The sequence below is a fragment of the Monopterus albus genome, unplaced genomic scaffold (genome assembly GCF_001952655.1).
Source record: "Monopterus albus unplaced genomic scaffold, M_albus_1.0 scaffold51.1, whole genome shotgun sequence".
Lineage (NCBI taxonomy): Eukaryota > Metazoa > Chordata > Actinopteri > Synbranchiformes > Synbranchidae > Monopterus > Monopterus albus.
In genome coordinates this window covers 6,719,119-6,739,590 of record NW_018127931.1, presented here as the reverse complement: position 1 = coordinate 6,739,590, position 20,472 = coordinate 6,719,119, and the positions used below count along the sequence as shown (strand labels likewise).

Genomic DNA, 20,472 nt, shown 5'->3' with positions numbered 1-20,472 from the left:
AGGTCTTTGTTGATGGGCAGCCTGAACACGAAGGTTGGAGCTGGGTTTAGAATGTGGTTTGACTATCGGCCCACATGTCAGTCTCTCAAAGTTATGTTTATATAGTTAGCATGTATCACAAGGTCCCATTTCTTTCTACAGTTAGTGATGACAGTAAACATAAAACATCAGAGAGGCCGGTCATGGTATTTATGAGTTAAAACACAGGAATGCATTATCCAATCTGTAGTGTTGTATGTCTCCTCAAAGTGGACTAAATATAGACAGAGCCTACATAACACACATCATACATGAAATACACCCTAGTCTTCTGGACTTCTTCCACTTTCCACTGACAGAATCCTAATTGTTGTCGTTTGGTTTTATGGGGTTGGAAATGTGAAATGCATGTATTGTGTTCCAAAATGAAATATAAGCCACATAAAACTATGAGTCATCCCAATACCTTTACTTACAAACAGGGCTGTTTTCTTCTGTTCTGGAAATATTGATGGTCTGCACTTGCATATAAATATAACTGTTCTAAAAGAAATGCCTAGGTGCTCTCAGTCCAGTTTACCACATCATATTATCTTGCATCACTTTGGCAAGGTCACACAACCAGCAGGAAAGCTGCTCTGTCTGTCAGACCTGTGGGGGACAGCACTAAACACTTTCTCACTCCTCTATCCACTCACCCCAACCGGTCAAGGCAGAAGGCCACCAAGACCCCGGGTCTTTTCAAGGTTTCTTCCATTAAAAGGGAGTTTTTCCTCCCCACTGTCACCAAGTGCTTGCTCAAGGGGGATTTGTTGGGTTTCCCCTATACTACTGTAAGGTAACTTTACTGTTTACCCTTTACCTTACTATGTAAAGTGTCCCAAGATGATTGTTGTTGTGAATTTCTGCTATGCAAATAAAACTGAATTGAATTGAACTGAATTAAACAGGCTGGTGCAGTCTATAGCCAAGCTCCTCATCTTGGATGTATTAGTTGTTATGAGATGCATCATCAGGTTGTGTTCACTAGCTTTTCTCTCCAACTTAAAAAGGATGATGGAGCATCCATATCTAATTGTGGAGATTCTCCCTCTGGTCAAAGCACCCACAGCACCATTATTATGAACGCTTTCGTAATACATAGATGGATTTGTATCCGACACTTCAATCTCTGTTTTCTTTTTTTGAGCATTGGCACACTTTCACCAAAGCAACCTGCACTGATGCTGTATTTTCCTTGAGCATCCTTGTAAGACACACATCAGGACAAATTAACATTTACACTTACGAATGATATGTGGTCAAATGCATCCCAGACCAGCTCAGCAAGTAGTTTCAGGGGCCAGATCACAATCCATCCATTTATTCATTTATTTATTTATTTTGGTCCTTTACACTTGAAATCTGATCTCCCAGGAGGCATTTTAAAACCAAGTCTAAACGGCCCGGGGACCCTCAGCTCCAAACAAAATTTCATTGTACGTGTGACACAGTGTTACAATAAAATAAAGCTGCTTCTTCTTCTAAGCTGGCACAAACTTGAAGCCTTTATTGCGAAGATTGTGAAATTTGGTTTACAAACAACCATATAAAGCAGCTTAAGTGTAATACTGCACATGAATAAACAGTAAATATTTACTGGGGTTTAAATTGGACAATATTTTTTATGGAAATTCATCAGGAAGCAAAAATAGACTCAATACAACTCAACAAACGTAAAAACCAGGCTCAGAACTTTGTCTCTTTGTCATCATCATTAGTACCAAACTACAGTATATGGTTGTTTACAGGAAAGTTTAAAGAGATTATAGGAGAAAGCAGACAGGCAAAGTAAAGTGTTACTGTCATTTTATCGTCTAATGCTCAAATCTTTTTCAATGTCACCACAGTGTGGTTTTTCTCTACAACTGTATATACTGTAGTTCCTAGTTGAGACTGAACTAGTAATGAGATATCAACTGCCACTAAATAGTGATCCAATGTGTCCAAACACACAACCAAAGTGACAGTAACAGTTCAATTTTAAAGCACAGCAGCCCCATCACTCAACTAATGCTAGCTTAAAATACTAAGGGCTCTATTTGTCTGCAACAGGATACAGCGCTAAACTCATGTCTAAACTCTAGGCACAAGGGACATATGGGTATGTTCAACAGTGTTTTAGTGACCACAGATGCAACACACTTCTGTGTGTAACCAGGTGTTACTGGTCACATTTTGTAGTGGGGGAAGGATACATCATTATAGGGAGGAATACACTGTGAGCATATGCAGTCAAAGCTGGCTTTAGTTATGTCCAATCAAACCAGCTCCTCTCATCTCCTTTAAATAGCACAGCAGAAACCTGACTGACTGATGTGACTGATGTCAGAACATGGAAATATATGACAGGAAAGTTTTTTTCCTTTTATCGACTTCTCCTGCCAGTTATGGACTCCATTCCTAGATTAACAATGACAAAACTATTTATGTAGAAGTAATGAACATAAATATTCACTCTGTAGTCTGCTAAAATCACTGACCAGCATTTGTGTGTGGAAGATAGAAAGTCCCTGACCCTGTAACCAGCAGCAGTTATTTACTCACAGCTGCATCCAGTGTGTGAAATCCACAGAGGTATCGCATGTAACTTTATAAATGTTTCACCATTTTTTAAATAATACACTAAAATCAGATTGTTTTGTTTGTGGTGAAACTGACTGTGATCTGCCAGAGCATCTAGTCAGTGGATGTGTCACCTACAGCTGCTTTCAAAGCTGATCAAAATGCCTTAAAATGCAAAAACAGACAGTGTACATCCTCACGGTAAAGAAAGTATGTCTGTTTGAAACTTGTTTATTTGAAGAAACTTTAACTTACCAGTGACAGTAGCACACAGTGAGGTCGGACTGACTTGACCTGCTGTGTAACAGGATTAATGGAGATGTTTGCAGGGTGTTTGTTATCTATCTTTGCTCATGAGCTGCTTTTATGTGTCACTGTGTAATTTTTTTATGTGGATTTGGATTCCCAAACACCAACTTCAGATCACCTCTGATTGCATCCTTTAAGGACAGGTGGTGCATCCTGGCATGCACCAACACTAATTGACCAAATTCATACTGAGAACTAGTTTATTTTATAAAAGAAAAAAAAATCTTAATGATACGCAATTAACTACTCAGAGTGAATTCCAGCAGATCAGTTGTGGATGTACGGGTTAATTTTATGTTGGTATGTGACCATTAAAAGACATCTGGGTACCTGATCACATGCTTCCTAGCTTAGGCACTTGTCAGGAAAACTGAAAATACACCTGCGACAGTGATACTCAATCAAAATTTATTTATATAGCACTTTAAAAGCAACCGCTGGTCGACCAAAGTATTTTGCAAGGGCAAGGTAAGTAGTCAAGTCTAGAGGTTATAAAAGCATGGGTTGCAATCTCAAAATCTTCAAAATAAAGAAATGACTTGACTTTACTTAACCTCAGGTGAAAGAAACTAGATTTTATGAGTCAATCTGCTTGTTGAATCTCAAGTCACTGTCAAACATTACCCCTAAATTTTTACAGTCATTTTCAGATGATGAGCCAGAGGGCCTAAGTCATGATTAAAAGCAGCACATTTTGCCAAATCACCAAATAAAAGCGATAAGAGGTGGTCTGAGCAGGTGTTATCGTTATCACTATTTCAGGTCAAAATGAGCACCAAAACTGCACTTTGCTGCCTAATCAGCATACACACGGCCTCAGTTGCACCTCTCCTCCCAGCTCAGTGTCAGGGACAGCATGTAAAGCTGCCGATAATGCTGAGGGTGAACTCAATTATAGGGCCAGACAAGTAAAAGCAGAACTTTGTCTCTTTAATAAGAGCCCTGGTAACAACCAACCTTACACAATGCAGGAGTCTGATTCAGCATGTATCACTCTCAGGTTGATAATCCTATCCAGGGTCAGAGCCAGCAAAGTCACACATCCAAGGTAGAACAGTCAGTAAGGGAAGTCCATAAGTCGATGCACAGAATACAAACAGAATCAGAAGAGTTAGGCAGTAATCGGTGGTCACAAGGCAATCCGGAATCAGAACTAGAATAATAGGCACAAGAAAAAACACTGGAAAGTCTGAACATGAGTTAGAACAATCTGGCAGCTTCCTGGTGGGAGGAAGCTACCTATAAAGGGGTGATAATGGGTGCAAGCAATTGTCACTGATTAATGTAAAGAGTCTGTAGCTGAAATGACACTGTGACAGGAAGTGGTGTCAAAATAAGAGCATGATAACTGTAATCAGAACAAACGGAATCATGACACTCAGTGTAAGCGCATTCATTCATGGCAGGAAAATACCAAACACACCAATACACAACAAAAATCATCCATCCATCCATTTTCTATACCGCTCAGTCCCAAACAGGGACACGGGGGCTGGAGCCAATCCCAGCCAGCTGCGGGACAACAAAAATCAGACATGCACCAAGGAAAACTGCATAAGGACTGTGAGTGAGGCGATGCAGAAATTGCACTGGCAGGAAGAGTGTTATGAAGGCTTCTGATGCATTCACTCTGGCTTTAGCTGGCTGTCACCTATTCTCATATTGAAACTCTAAATGAAACTCAAACACAAAGCCTTAGCACCATTTATTATACCCACAGTGACAATGCGAGCTGTCTTAACACTTATAGTTTTTTTTCTGCAGTTTCAGTGTGAAACCATCCACAGCCATCATAAACCAGATTTCTGGGGCTAAAAGGCAGGTTTACTTCTTAAGACACTGAATATTTTCATTACTTTTGTCATTTGTGCAGTTTTAGGCACAACAACAACTATTCATGTTGATGTCCTCATAAGCTCTTTAGGCACTTTTGATGGTTTATATACAGTATATTCTAGCCCATTCCCTCTCGTGACTTTGACACTGCACCTGTCTATTACTGAGCTATTACCAAGTTGTTTGTCTCTCACTTTGTGAAGCAGCTCTAAATGATGATTGGTAGAGTTATAAGTATAGACATTTACTGTATCAAAATAAAAGGCATCTCTTGGACTGTTGTTCACACTATTTGAATGCTGCCCTGTTCAACTTAACATGGCAAAATATCTATTAAAAGAGCTTAGCTAACTGTGCACTAAGGTTGGCAACATGGCTGACAAAATACTAACCCTCAGTTCTACCTCATTATCTTCTGAGCTCTGTGTCTCCTGTAAAAAGGGCACATCAGTGTTTTTGGTTCTACTCTGGTAAAAACTGGTCACTTCTTTTTGTCCCTACCTCCATTGATGATTAAATTTCTTATTCTTAAACTTTCCATGAAGAGCACAGAGTACAGGAAAACAAAGGACAGGGAAACCTTTCAATGAAAACAGATCACCTGTGGCCTCTTTTGTTTACTCAGCTGTTCATAACCAACCGGTCTTCTTATCTTCATAAGGTATCTAATGAATCTGTCTACATCAGGAAGAGCAACTGTCTGCCATAAGTTACATCCATGAAGCTCTCAAACTCTCATTCCAACAGTTTATGAAAGGATGAAGGGGAAGAATGTCTGACACAGTAATCTGAGCAGAAGCAGCAAGAGGGCTACAAACCGGTCATCAAGAAGTGTATCAAATGCTCCTCCTGGCCAAAAGCCACAAAGATCTTTATTAGATTCATTAGAGAGCCATATGTAATGTGTCCATTCTGTTCTCCTATAAGAGAACCTATTCCACAGTGTACTAGGGTTCAGCAACAACGTCTAACCCCGTGTTTGATAGACAGGGAGGCAGACCCATGGCTGGGAGGGACACCAGAATTTGGTGAAACTACATCCATGAAGAGGAGAGAAAAAAAATGGGAGCAAAAACAAGGGAAAAAACAAGATAAAGTGAGTGAAAGCAACAAGAAGAGAAAGAAGGAAAATGGAAAGAAAATACCTGGCAGGAACAAATTAAAGAAAGACAGCACAGCAAAGGAGGAAAGGAAACGGGTGGAATGAAATAAAGAAACTAGAAGGGTGGAAAGAAAGGAAGTCAAAATAATAAGGCAAAAGAACAAAGAACAAATAAATAGAATAAGCAAGACAGTATGGAACTGTATTGCTGCCACCCTGAGAAAAAGATACACTATTTGCTCAGTATCTCGTTTTAGTGAGTGACCGCAGTGGACAGACTGACTTTACTTGCTGTCAGTAATACTTGTAACATGATCCGGACATGTACAGGGTATTGTGGCTCATGAGCTGGTCATTGGTATGGGTGTTGATGAGAGAGAAGCTGCTGGAGGGGAGCTCCAGCCGGTGCTGTGTACAATCTAATGTGATAACACACTCTAAAGTGGATCCTTTCTACAGTTATTCTCAATGACCAGTTTAATGCCAAGTTCTGCCTGCTGAGAACTTGCATGCCCCTTGCTGGAGCATCTGTGGGGCATCACGCAGAGCACCGGCTGGAGCAGCCCTCCACAGCTCCTCGCTCATCAACACACATATTATCTGTGATCAGTGTTTGTGCTTGACTACTCCATATCCTGTGGTGGTAGTGTCCCCACATTCCCCTTTTTCATGGCACCAACTTTCCACACAAGGACCAGCACTTGGCTTAGAGGGTGCGCTCCAGCAGGTCCTGGAGAATCACTGGGTTGACACATAAACCCACAGTATATGTTGTTGTTATAATGAGAAAATAAATCATCTCATTATACCATTTAAAAAAAATCACCTTTTAACGTGAAAGAATATATTGTAAAAATGAGAAATGTTTCTCTTTATAATCAGAAACTTTTCTCATTACGTGATTGCTTTTCTCATTGTGGCAGCTATATGCTGCCGTAAAATAATAAGTAAGACAGTAAATAAAAAGAGGGAAATACATAAGAATGAAAAGAAGAATGGAAAATAGAAGCACTGGAGCAAAGAAAGGACAAAGAATTGATAAAAAGGTAAAAGAAAAGCAAAAGTCAAGGAAATGAGGAGAAAAGACCAGGAAGAACAGAGGAGCAAAAAAAGAATATGGCAGTGATAAAAAGAAAAAAGGGAAGGAAATAAAAATGGCAAGAGGAGAGAGAGAAACACCAAACAAGAAAAAGACAGAACAAAGATGAAAATAAGTCAAGAAAGGAAGGAGAAAAGAAAGGAAGATGGAGCTGATAGCCTGTTCATCTTGAAGAAGCCAGATAACAGCTGTAGACAGTCAGGGCCCAAGGACAAGTCAGCCAGAGATACACAGAACACTGTCAGACACAGCAATGACAACCTCCCTCCAAGCTCCAGTGTGGAAAGCTGGCATGTTGTCAAAGAAACCTTGGAGTTGTCTTTTAGTATGATCAGACTATGCATACCAACTTCATTGTATGACATTCTGGATACTGTAGCAATCACTGGAGCCAAGGCTCATGTGAAAATGCCATCATTGCAGTTCATTTAATAACCGCTTCAAAAGTCCTTTTAGTCCCTAGTAGCTCACTTCTGTTCTTCTATGTGTCATGATGGCAATTTCCTACAACATTTAATTTAATTAAGAGCATATCAGGGCTTAAACTCTGCTTTAAGACAACATGACCACAGTTGTGCATGCCGTAATCATTCCCCCCGTCATATTGGACTCCTAGAAATTACGTTTACATACAGTATTATTAAATTGTTTTCCCACGTATAATTGCTGCCTGGATTATGCTCAGAGGGACCATATTTGTTTGTTATGTCAAGTAAATGGCGTGTTACACTTATGTAACCAATGTTGCCAGTGCCCAAATGTTAACTTTAAAGAAGTTTAACAATGTGATAATGACTGCTGGTTGTATTCCACAATCAGATTACAAAACAAATGAAATTCACTTATTTCACTGATATGTTTAGTATCAACATACTGAGTTCATTATGTTAATAGAAAGCTTAACCACGCTGCCATTATGTCTACTACTTTACCGTTAATTAAATTAATTGTAAGCATAATTTCCTGAAGTCGGGGTTGGCCTTTACAACACAGACCAACTTGAACCAATGACTGCTGACCAGTGAGAAATTCTTTAAGTTTTTTTTTTTCAGTGATGTGAGAATTCAACATTTACAATGGTTTTAATCATATAAAGAGTTAAAACTAATGATTCGAAATGGCTTTTGTTGATTTTTGCAGTCATAAATGAATATTTGCTCGTGGTTTTTGATATTTTGCATTACTGCTTGCTGCTGTGCTGTAATATATTAAAAAAAAATTCTAAACTTTGAAACTCTCTCTCTCTTTACTGAGTTATCCTTAATGTTAATTTGTGTCAACTATAACTGCATGTTAGAAACCATATTAAGGGATATTTAAAGCTGCATATGATGTTTACTTTATAAACTACAATACAATTACTTTAATCATGACTGACCTCTCAAGAGTGTAGTGGTGACTAAACCTTAGAACCAAATTGTGGACTCAATTTAAAATAGAATGTTATCTGAAAACATTTCAAATAAATGAGGTAATCATTTATTCATTTTAGTCTAGAATCCATAAACTGGGTGTCCATCCTAGGAAGTTAATTAACATCAGCCAGTACGATGTGCATAAAAAAATCCTGGTCTTACATGGCCAATGTCACAGCTTTTGTGAGTTATTTCCTATTAAATAAACACTTCCTCAAAGAGCCAAAGTATACTGGCCCCTAAAAGTTTCCCAGTACTGTAACATCTAGGTACAATGAGGTAGCTGCCTATAACTGCAGATTGATATTGATTAAGGAGGATTTGGGTCTTGTCCTGAAGGGGGAGGTCTGCAGGGAACTCTGGTTTCAGGTTCATGGTAGTCAGTTGCTGAGTGAATACTGTATTTCAGTCCACAAACCTCACGCAGTGCTTGTTAATAGATTTCAAATACGCCACTTTAGAGTGAGAGGTTAAGCTATGTTCCTCTAGTTGGTTAGCAAACTGTGGCCTTCGAACAAGTGGCCACCCATAATGGGTGACACAGGCTCGTCCCACCTCAGCACCACAGTGTTAATCAAATTTTTTGGTTTGTAAGTCCAGACTCACAACTAGTGTCACACATGTGACAGAACATTAATGCTTTCTATGGGTATACAGTAGCACTGGCATCTACTGGGGCCAATGAACAAAAGCCTCACACAGAACACATTTGATTATAGGTACCTTCTTAAAAGATACAGATGAATAACAACATTTCATTGAATATGGACATAAACTGGGTCTGCTCATTGCATACATTTGTTGGATTGTATTTGCATCCATATTTGACATGATTAAGCCATGGTCACATCATTAACATATTTTTAGCCAGCTAAAACCAATGAGAAACTTACTTTATGTGTAAATTTTTATCTAAAACAAACAAAATTAGTCATTGAGCCTCATCCTTGGTTTAACATCCATTACCGTGTTTAACAGAAACATGATGTACCCATTTAACTAATGGAAGCTAAAACAGAAATCTAGTTAATATTTTTAGTTTTTGTCAGTGGAACTGTGCTGCAGAAATGATTCCATCAAGTTTGTAACTGTGTTTTACTTATTGTTATAAAAATGAACTGATTTTTAATTGTTTTCAATGGCATCTTTGGCCATGTTTATGCAAGGAACATCTGAATTCTGAATGTGTTTTGTCTTTAGCTGCTTTGTATCAGCTGTCTGAAAGTGGCTCCTGTGAGCTGAATCCACAACTCATCAGCTACTATGCACTCAAATCTCTCACTCACTTTTGTTCAAAGAATGAACTACACTAACAAATGCCAAAGCATAACCAGCTAAAGACACAGAGCATCCCAGATGACAGGCTTTTTATGTTTTTGATTTTATTTTGCCCTCGTCATTCAGCAGTGGATGACTGACGGGATGAAATGTGTCATAGCACATCCGTGCAGAACTACATTTTGCACAGAGCAGAAAAAAACATTTGTCTGGCTGACACAAAGTCAGTAACACAGCACTGGAGCTAAATGGGCTGGATCTTTCAGTAATAAAGCACAGCCAAATATCTGCAGGAGAGCTTTCCAACCCTGACTGCACTCCCATAAAACAGTACATACCATGAAAACCCTCCAAACGATGACAGAGGGACTCTCTGGAGAAAGACTAGCTTAGCCAGACAGGCTTATGAGATAGAGGGACGCACACACAGGAACATCCACACAGCCTGAAGCATAATCTCTCAGCTGCTGACAGATAGACATATCTATTCACAATCATGCACTGAATCACAGGGACGCAGAGACACACTCTCATAAAAACTCACCTCTCAAACTCACCAAGGATAGAAGAACAGTTATGAACACTTAGACACATAGAATGTCTTAAAAATAAAAAGACAGTCATACCTAGACAGTTGTGTCCATCATGGGCCAGCATGAATCCATCATAACAGGTGCACCTGTAGTTTCCTGGTATATTGATGCATTCATGGACACAGCCTCCATTGTAATCGTTCTCACACTCATCCATGTCTGAAAGAGAAAGGTGGCCGTGTTACTAGGAATGAAAAAATAGGTCCGACAGTCCAGTTTGTTTCAGTATCAATATTCAGTTGTCAGAATGAGTGCATGTGTCATTGCAAACATAAAACTGCAGCTGGCTTAGAATTGGCAGACAGAGAACTAAAAGAAATATGAGACAATAAAAGGTAAGCAGTGCACAAATCAATAGTCAAGACAGGGTATTATGTGGTGTAAAACTTGTTTGTGCATGTTTAAATTAATTTTTTTTTTAATGTGTATACATGTAGATCACTACATCCTTCCAAATACATCTCCTCAACTGAAATGCCCCTGGCTTGGATATCCCTGTTAAAATATTAACATCACTGTTCCCAGATATCTTTGATATTCTACAATAATATAATCACACCCAGCAACATGCATGTACAGTGCAGTGACAGGGGAAGAAAGGGCTAAGTAGGGGGCTGTTGGGGTGGAAGGTGAGGAAGGAGAGGAGCGTAAGTCAGTGTTTCTTTGTCTATGGACGCTACCCACTCACAAGTGGTTGCCATGCAGAGCTACTTAAGCAAACATCCTCCCCCTTTGTGTGAATACTGAGAGATCTGCTAGGCAGTGAGGGAGACCCTGGCCCCTCTGTAGTGAGGATGACATTGCAGGTATGTGCACTCTGGGCTGCTCAGTTCTGGGCCCCAGACATGATCCCATAACTGTGTGTGGACCATCTCATTCTGTTTGTTTCTTCCTTGTGCCAAAAGTCATTGTGCCATCATCCTACGCTCTCTTCCTGTCTCCAAAATGATCTCCTTTTGTGGCTCCTCTCATTTCATTGACGAGGCATGGCTACTGTTTATTACCATTTCACTGTCTGCCTGCCTGTCCTTCAGTTTGTCCAGTAGTGTGACAGCTGGTCACTAGATTATTATAGAAATTAGTATGCAGTTCCTGGGAGACCTAAGGTGTCCTTCCATCCACCCATTTTATTCATATTTTGAAGTTGCACATTCAAAAAAGTTTTTCCAATGCTTGGCTAAGGTGAAAAGGTATTATAAGGGCAATGAAAGCATATTAAGCATGATGTACACAAATTGTGCTGAAAAGATGAAAAACAGTGGAAGATGAAAACAAGTGTGTGTGGATTGATAAGGAAACTGTAACCTTGTGCAAATTAATACACAAAACCAACAGAAATGTCATATTTCCATAAGGTTTTCTACATATTTTTAAGATTTGATTGTGTTCTTTTATTTACATCATCTTAACACACTCTCTTCTTCTGCATTACTTTTTCAGCATCCAACTAGAAAATTAGTACCAACAGCTGTTTATGATGATGAACCAACTCCTACTATTTGTATGATGGTAACAGATGAAAATAAACATGTATAAAAACATGTGCTTAAATTCATATTTCCTTTCCTCAATTTTCATGTTAGCATTTCCACATTTGGATAGAAACATACTTACAATATAGTTTATTGTTACAGACACTGAAGAAACTGGTGTGATTACAGCAGATGAAACTTTTGGTATAGGGCCTGACATATGAGTCAACACTCGTTTGTTTTGTTTGATCACAGAGTTTCTCAGGAAGCAGTTGAAACTGTAGTGACTCAAGTTGCCAGGTTAGATCAAAGGGTGGAGGCTGATGGCCCCAACCAGGAATGAGATGCTGGCACACGAACAAAAACATAGCTTTTAGCCTCCACATCCTGCATGTGAACCCAGACCTTGACACTGAGTGGTCACCACACATGCAGATGTAATCACAAAGCATATTGATTCACATAAAAGTAAAGACATATGTATTTACAAATGAATACATCCAAACTACTTGTAAACCATGCACACACCTACACGCTCAAACACATTCGCTCACCACACTATTTGCAGAGGCCTTCTATTCACAGAACACGGCCTTTCAGATGATTAACAGGGTGATTTGGTTCCAATCTAATCTCTTTGAAGAGTCAAAGCAGCTGGACATAAACATGAAAAGATTCTCCTCTGAGAGATTTCCCATGTTTAGAAACCAGCACGGCAAAAGCCAAATCAATGCCGTATTCTGCACCATGAAGTGACACATAGATGTTTACTAGAAACCTAATTCGCAGGCCGACACACATCTGCACATTTCAGTTCCGTTTGTCTGATGTCTCACAAAGGAACCCTGTACTTTAAGGACCACTCCAGCATGATCGGGATTAGAGGAGAAGATTAATACCGTTATTTCATATTCAACATTGCATTGTGAAATTGTAACCAAAGGCTTCTTCAAAAACTTTAAACTGACCAAACAGCTTCCAATGAGCAGCATGTGTGGAACAGTTACAAATCGTTTTAAAGAAAACAAAACAAATGACAAAAAAACATCAATCATAGTGAAATTGTGCTTTAATAAGAATGAGCCTTGTGTATATAAACTCCTCACAACCATCACTGGCTCATCCTAAAAGGCATTTGCAACCAATTAGAGGGGAGCTGGAATGGGTAAGTGTTTGCGGAAAGGTTGTTTGGACACTTTGCTGTGCTGCCAGCTCCGTTGGCGAGGTGCAGCTCAATGTGGCACCTCTCATGTGCTCTGCTTTTCATCTATCAGAGATGAAAGGGGAAGGTAAAGAGCAGAACTAGAGTCTGGGGGTGGGGGGGTCACCACTGAGGGTGAATGAAAAGCAGCAGGTGATTAATTGGTGCCTGAAATGCTTCAGACATACTGAGACTTCATTCAAACTAAGTGCTTCTTTGCTTTGATTTGGCCTTCCTTTCACAGGTTTTTGAGAGGAAGAGAGGTTTATGACACACACCAAATGAGAATGGTGGTATGCACCTTAACTATTAAGGCACCAAATGCAAAATCTGATCACTTAAAATTATTGTCCAGAGAAGATAAGGGAAGGAATGTATCAAGGGTAATTTGGATGTGTAAAATTTGAATTTATCCATCGTAGTGTGGACACTGTTTGAGGCAAAGTGAAGCTGCGGGATGCGGGGAGTCATACCTGCTAAGGGATTTAAAGACTTGACTTTTATAAAGTTGGGGATGCAGGAGCAGGGATGAATCTAGGAAATTTTGGATGGGGTAGCCATGCTGGGGCACAGACTCAAAGAAGGGTGGCACATTTGAAATACATATAAAAAGTAAATGAAAGCCCTAGTTCTATGAAATAATAAACCATACTGTACATTATTAAGAATCAACTTGTTTATTTTGTGTAAAAATAAGACACATAGTACTTTCTTTAGCTAACTTTACTGTAGGTGCCTTTGGATGTGAGGAACCTTTTAGTTAGAACTAGTGGAAAAAGTAGCTGTGTTTCTGCACCGGAGGAAGTGAGAATGAAAGTAGTTCTTAGAATGTCGTTTTGAGGAACTTTTTTAGCTCCTCCTTCAGGCTAGGTACTCTCCAAGTGCAATAGGAACCATGATTGATGTACCTGTACTTTGACTGCTGCAGCAGTCAATTTTTCAAAACCGTTTTAAATGTTTATAGCAATCAATAGCCATCACCAGTGGTATGGGGAGCTGCAGTCCACCAGCGTAAGCTTCTGCAGAGGGTTAGTGGCTCCTTATATAATTAACATTAGCAACATATACCTTACCAGTAATCTAATGTCGTTATATGTTAACTGTTGTGAGCCTGCTGGTTAATCGCTAACAGTCAGCCAGCTTAGAGTGGATGGCTGACTGTTAGCGATTACATCACTTTACTACTGGCGGTGCAACTGCAAACAGAAAATGGTCTATAAAGACTAGAGAAATTTATTGATTGTTTGTTGGTAGTTTATGTTAAAACTTTATTTGTCAATTTATGTTAATTTCTTCGCATTTAAAGGAAATATTTAGTTGAGAGCAGACTGTCGTTTTAGTGTTTATTAGTTGATTATTTTGGTAGTGTCTTTGGTCTACCCCTTGTGTGTGTTATTGGTTTGGCCAGCCAATATATATGTTTCCCTTTGTGTGTCATTTGTTCGATCAGTTGGCTTTTTGTTGAGGTATCAGACAGTTCAGTTTGCTGTATTTTGAGTTTTCTTATATTTTGTTGACCTCTTTTAGGGCCCAGTTTATCTGATGTTAATGTTTGTATTTTTTCCCTTACTTTTGGGTTAATAAAAAGCCCATTGTTTTGAATTTTGAAAGCTGTGTCTTTTGCCTTACTGCTTGGTCCCTGACACTGTCCATCTGACAGTGGTGCCATGACAGCTTCTGAATGACTGCTGTTCCATTCATAATGGCCACATTGAAATGGGTGCTTTCACTGATGGACAAATGTAGAGGACAGGATGCTGAGGATGTGGAACTATATTTTTAAGTTTTTACAGCCATTATATGTTCACCCACACATTTTTCCTGCAAACTTTAAGAAAGGGAAGTATTATGCAAATTACCATGGATTAGACCAACAAGTGTGAAAGCAGAGCAGGAGTGTTAGGAGGAGGGTGCACAGCAGCCAGTGTAGTGCACATTGTTTTTAACTAGTGCTGCAAAACATTCATAATCATTCCACTTGTCCTTTACAGCTCTACTAAGCAGTTTCCCCAAATTAACATCACATGACCACATGTTATGTGACAAGGGTCTCTCACAGTGACAGCAGAAAGGGACTGATAAACCCCACTGTTTGAAACCTGACCAGCACCAGGCATCACACAATGATAACAACTAGCTGGTGTAGAAAATGAAGCTTTTAGCAGCTGAAAGGTGGCATATTTTTCTCAAGAGAGCTAAGAAGAGGGTACATTCATTGTTGCTCTGTGTCTACCTGAGAGTTCTGATGTCCTTAATATGTACCTAAATATTACAATTTTTACAGCATGTCACATTCTATTACTATCAGCTACTCTCTTGTTATTAAGTCAAGGCCACTCATTTAGATTTGTTTCTTTCAGCTTCTAAATCGCTCACATACAAACACACAGTGGGCATGTGAGTGTTGAAATATAAAGTATCAGTCTTTATACAGGTGTCAGTATGCACATCCAACACACAGCTAAATCTCAGGTGTTGAGTGAAAAGGTAAAGTCAGCACCAAGATGGGAGGAATTCTGGTGAGCTTTTCTTGAGTGACATTTCCACGCCACAGACTGACAGGGAAGCAGGTTACAGATATTGGTATGAGGTCACTGTATCTGTATATATATAGCCTGAGCCTCAGTGAGTCTAACCTGCTCCGCTGAGTCTGAGCATGAAGAATCAAAGAAACAGAGGGAGGAAGTGAGGCGCACGGACCAAGTCTGCATTGGGCGAGTTACATTTGTGTCAGTGTGTGTGAATTTAGGTACAATATATGTGTGTGTCCCTGTAACTAGCCAGTGAGAAGAGCGACTGACTGATGACAGAGCTGCAGACACCAGGCAGACAATGGCCTAGTAATGGTCTGCCGCTTCTCCCTCTTGCCCCCCACCCCCCATCCGTGCTGTCTCCCTCGTCATCCATTCTTCCCATGAGATGCCCTGTCTCTGTCTCCCTGTCTCTGTCTCTCTGTCTCTGTAAAACAGGTCAACTGTTCAAAGCTGTGATGTAGAATCCAGGTTCTAGCTGGAAGGGCACCTTTTAATAATACATTCTCACAAACAAAAAGCACATGACCTCTCACATGTAGATAATGTAGAAAGGTTATAAATATAATGTTGCAGTCAGAAGTGCAAAGGGTGGAGTCTGCCTTAAACAAACTAGTCACTAGCCAAAATGTTTATACCTATTCTAAATTGCAACACTCAAAGGCAGGGTGAAGAGCCTGCTGTCAAAAAACAGTAAAGCTGCAGAAAAGGTGAATGAATGAGATTAAAACATCTTCACTTTATGCAAATGAAAGCAAACTTCACCAGGATGATGATGGCTGATGAAAAAAAATAAATAAATAAAAAGTGCCATAGGGAGTGAGGACTGAGGAGTGAGGAGTGAGGAGGCTGCATGGAGGAGCTATGACAAAGGATACACAAGTGTATCCTTCACAGAAGTCTGTTACAGGTCTCTTTATCGGAAATCAGTTTGTGATTGGATGCTTCACATGAAGGATCGGAAGTAAGGAATCATGTCAGTTCAATCGTCGTTTCCTTTCTCCTTGCATCCTTTCCTTGCACCTTATGTGGGCAGGACTAAAACACAAGGAAAAGATGCAAGTGACAGTAACATCAGTGCAGTTTGTGAAACTGGCGACAAACGAAAGGAAAAACCAGCACAAAATGCTGTAGTAAGGTGGCAGGCCACTATGTGCCACCACAACTCTTTAAATGCGCCTTGGCATTGATTCTACAAGTCTCTGAACTCTACTGGAGGGATGAACATCATTCTTCCAAAAGATATTCCCTCATTTGATGTTTTGATGATGGTGTCAGTCCAAAATCTCCCACAGCATGGCTGGATTAAGGATGACAGGGGATGACAATTGATTTTGGCATCATGGAATCACCACCTTAATGTGGTGGATAGGTTTGTGTGTCCCACCGATCCTGGGAGCTGTGTTGTCTGGGGCATTAGCTCCTGGTAGGGTCTCCCAAGGCATATTGGTCCCAGGGGAGGGACTAGACTAAGACAGATTCAAAAACCCTGATGAAAATGGCTACTCTGTGTTGTACCACCTCACCTGGGTTAGGGAAAATGGGGAACCCTGCTAGAGCCAGACCAGGAAGGTGAGCTCACCAGTGAGTATCTGGTGGCTGGGCCTTGGCCCATAGGGTCCGGTTGGGCATAGCCTCAAAGAAATAACATGTGCCACTGCCCTGCAGACCTACCACCTTCAGGGAAAGGAATCAGAGTTGAGTACAATGTGAGTTGGGTGGCAAGCTAGGTCTGGTCCCTGGGCGCGTTGATCCCTGGCTGTATAGGTTAGCTCTCCATTGTAGAGGCAGCCATTCTGAGTTGTGGCCAGAAGGTTATTGGTGCCTGTAATGGCCAGGAGGAGGAAGAGGTGGAAGACTCGGAGGAAACGTCACCCATATCTCTGGCAGATGTCAGTAAAGTAGTCATAAAGCCCCTTGGTGGCAAGGCAACAGGAGTTGATGAGATTTGTCCTGAGATGCTGAAGGCTCTGGACATAGCTGGGCTGTCTTGGTTGACACACCTCTTCAATGTCACATGGAGGACAGGGACCGTGCCGGTGGACTGGCAGACAGGTTGGTGGTTCCCGTTTTTAAAAAGGGGACCAGAGAGTGTGCTCCAATTAGTGGGGAATGACACTACTCAGCCTCCTGGGAAAGCTGGTGCCAGGGTCCTGGAAAGGATGCTCTGACCAATTGTGAAACCTCAGATTCAGGAGCAACAATGCACATTCTGTCCAAGTTGTGTAACACTGGACTGACTCTTTACCCATGCAAGGTCACTGGAGGGAGGTACTTCGGGAGTACGGGGCATTATGGCTGTTGGTACGCACTATCCAGTCCTTGTATAACCGAAGTGAGAGTGGTGTCCGTATAATCAGCAAGAGGTAAAACATGTTCCCAGCTGGTGTCGGCCTTCGCCAGTTGTCCCTTGTCACTGATCCTGTTTATGATTTTCATGGACAGGACTCAAGGCACAGCTGAGGGGAGGAAAGTGTCCAGTTTGGAGACCTCAGAATTGCATCTCTGCTATTTTCTGATGATGTGGTTTTGCTGCCTTCATCAGTCTGTGACTTCCAGCATGCACTGGGGTGGTTTGCAGCCAGGTATGAAGCAGCGGGGATGAGAGTTAGTACCTCCAAGTCTGAGGCCATGGTGTCCCTCCAGAAAATGGTGGCCTGCTCCCTCTGGGTTGGGAGTGAGTTGCTGCCCCAAGTGAAGGAGTTTAAGTATCTTGGGGTCTTGTTCACAAGTGAGGGTAAAATTGAGTATGAGAATGACAGATGGCTAGGGTCAGCATCAGCAGTAATGTGGATGTTGTACCAGAACATTGTGGTGAGGAAGGAGCTGAGCCAAAGTAAAGGCTTTCAACTTACCAGTCAGTCTATGCTCCAACCCTCATTTATGGGTCATGAGCTGTAGGTAGTGACTGAAAGAATAAGATCTCAAATACAAGCAGCTGAAATGAGTTTCCATTGTAGACCCCAAGAAATTATATATCTCATCTGGCCTGAGAACACCTCAGAATCCCACCAGAGCCTGCTGCCACCATGATCCAACACCAGATAAGTGGATGATAATGGATGGATGGATGGATGGAGCTTTTCTTGAGCATAGACACTATATCAATCCTTATAAAGAAAGCTAGTATATAAACTTTACTTGTTTGTTAGGCAGGCTGGGGGTTGTGTTAAAGAGGCCACCATAGGCCAATAAATAACAAAAATAATCTACTTTGTTATGTCCTCCGTACCTTTTAGAAGGTGTGTTTTCTGGTGTTCTTTTCAAACTCACTGATTAGTTCTAATATTCCCATGTAGTCACTACTGTCAGGTCTTCCAAAACTTTCACTTGTGCCTCGTAAAGCAAGTCCACGTTCAGCTAGTCAAAACTCCACCACTCTTTTCAAAACTTCAGTCCAGTATGTTGCTACCTTCATTTCAGAGACTTCTTTGAAAGTAAACTTAAAATTGCTTCTGCTATTTGTTGATTTTTTTCAAGGCTTTGGAAATCAGCATCCTTTTTCTGGCCTCTGATGAGCCCAGTATTCATGGGTGGCCTCATCCACCAGTGCCCAGTAAGCAGAATCTGTACTGTAGCAGTTAACTGAGGTTATCACACTAGCAGCTATGTCCACTTCATCTGCCATCCTTAAATGAACTAGCTGTGGCTTTGGCTAGCTGCACACACTCATCTTCAGCCATATTCACCTCTGCATCATCTCCACCTTTATCCTCACCCATTGAGACTGATTTAAAATGTCCAGGCAACTTTGGAATTCTTGAAGGTACTCCCAGTCCTGTTCCTCCTTTTTTTTGCTATCTGCTGCTGTAACACCTGTTGTCCACTGCAGCATGATGTTCAGTTAACTGATGGGGGGCCCACCAATTCTGTTGGAGGCATAACAATTAGGTTGTTCAGTACCTCACACTACATGATCATTGACCCGAGAATTGCTTCCGAATGGTCTCACGTTGGGGAGCACCCCCACAGTTGACAGGAAGGGCAAATAGGCTCCAAAATCAGGTTAATTATCCTGTAGTGTGTGGCCAACTTAAAAGGACAAATGGACCCAAACCATGCCAGCATCTGCATAATGTGTCAAAATATTAAGAAAATATATCATTAAAAATAATACTGCATTTTGACATTCAGCACTCTTGATAACAAATTTTTCACACAAGGAATGCCATCCCTGATCTGCCATAACATTTTGTCTGATTCCCAAGGATCCATCCATTATCTATAAAGATTATTCATGAACAGAGTCACAGGGGCCTGGAGCCAACCCCAGCTAACACTGGCGAGAGGCAGAGTATATGCCGGTCACTAGTCTATCACAGGGATGACATGTAGACAAATAAATACACACACACTTCTAGAGTCACCAATCAACCTAAGCTCTATATCTTTGGACTGTGGGAGGATGCTGGAGTACCCAGAGAGAACCCACGCAGGAACAGGGAGAACATGCTAACCACACAGAAAAGCCCTGGGTCGGCAGGGGCTCAAACCTGGAACCTTCTTGCTGTGACGCAACAGACCTTACCACTCATCACTTCATGTTATAAAAGTTCACATTTTTCCGTAACGGGATAGCAGTATCAGTTTGTGGAAAAGTCTACAGAAAGCACAGCATTTTTAAAAGCCAGAACAGCAGTGCGTAGCTTTCAGAGAAGCACATTCACTTGAGAAATGACTCTTGTGATCAGTTCGGAAGATAAAAGCTAAAAACACCCTTAGTCACTCCAGGTGAAACTTTGAGTGACTAGGATGAGATCCTTGTTGAGTCTTGCTAAATACCAGGCAGGCAGCTTCTAGCAGAACAATACACTCTGTGAGTTGCTAATTTGTAGTGTGGAAGTGTAGCAGAGGCTGAGAGCACAGGTCATCTCCCTTGGTCACCAAGGCTTGAATCCCAGCCGTTACAAGAGCTCAAGAGTGAGCCAGAGTGTTCCCTCTGGATTCCTGAAACTTCACATTAATAATAAGATCATCAATATAAATTAAGTTTATATTGCTTTCTTTAGGGAAGAAAGTTTTAAAAAATCTCTGTAATGATTCCCAATATGCC

The 20,472-nt window shown here is 40.8% G+C and overlaps 1 protein-coding gene across 5 annotated transcripts in view; it reads right to left on the bottom strand.

Moving 5' to 3' along the window:
• The window catches only part of scube1 (signal peptide, CUB domain, EGF-like 1), a 114,193-nt gene that overhangs the window by 85,141 nt on the left and 8,580 nt on the right, over positions 1-20,472 (bottom strand). For all 5 annotated transcript variants that reach the window (XM_020601239.1, XM_020601241.1, XM_020601240.1 and 2 more), the window contains exon 3: positions 10,249-10,374. In XM_020601239.1, the coding sequence (XP_020456895.1) occupies positions 10,249-10,374 (126 nt within the window). The remainder of the gene's footprint in view (positions 1-10,248; positions 10,375-20,472) is intronic.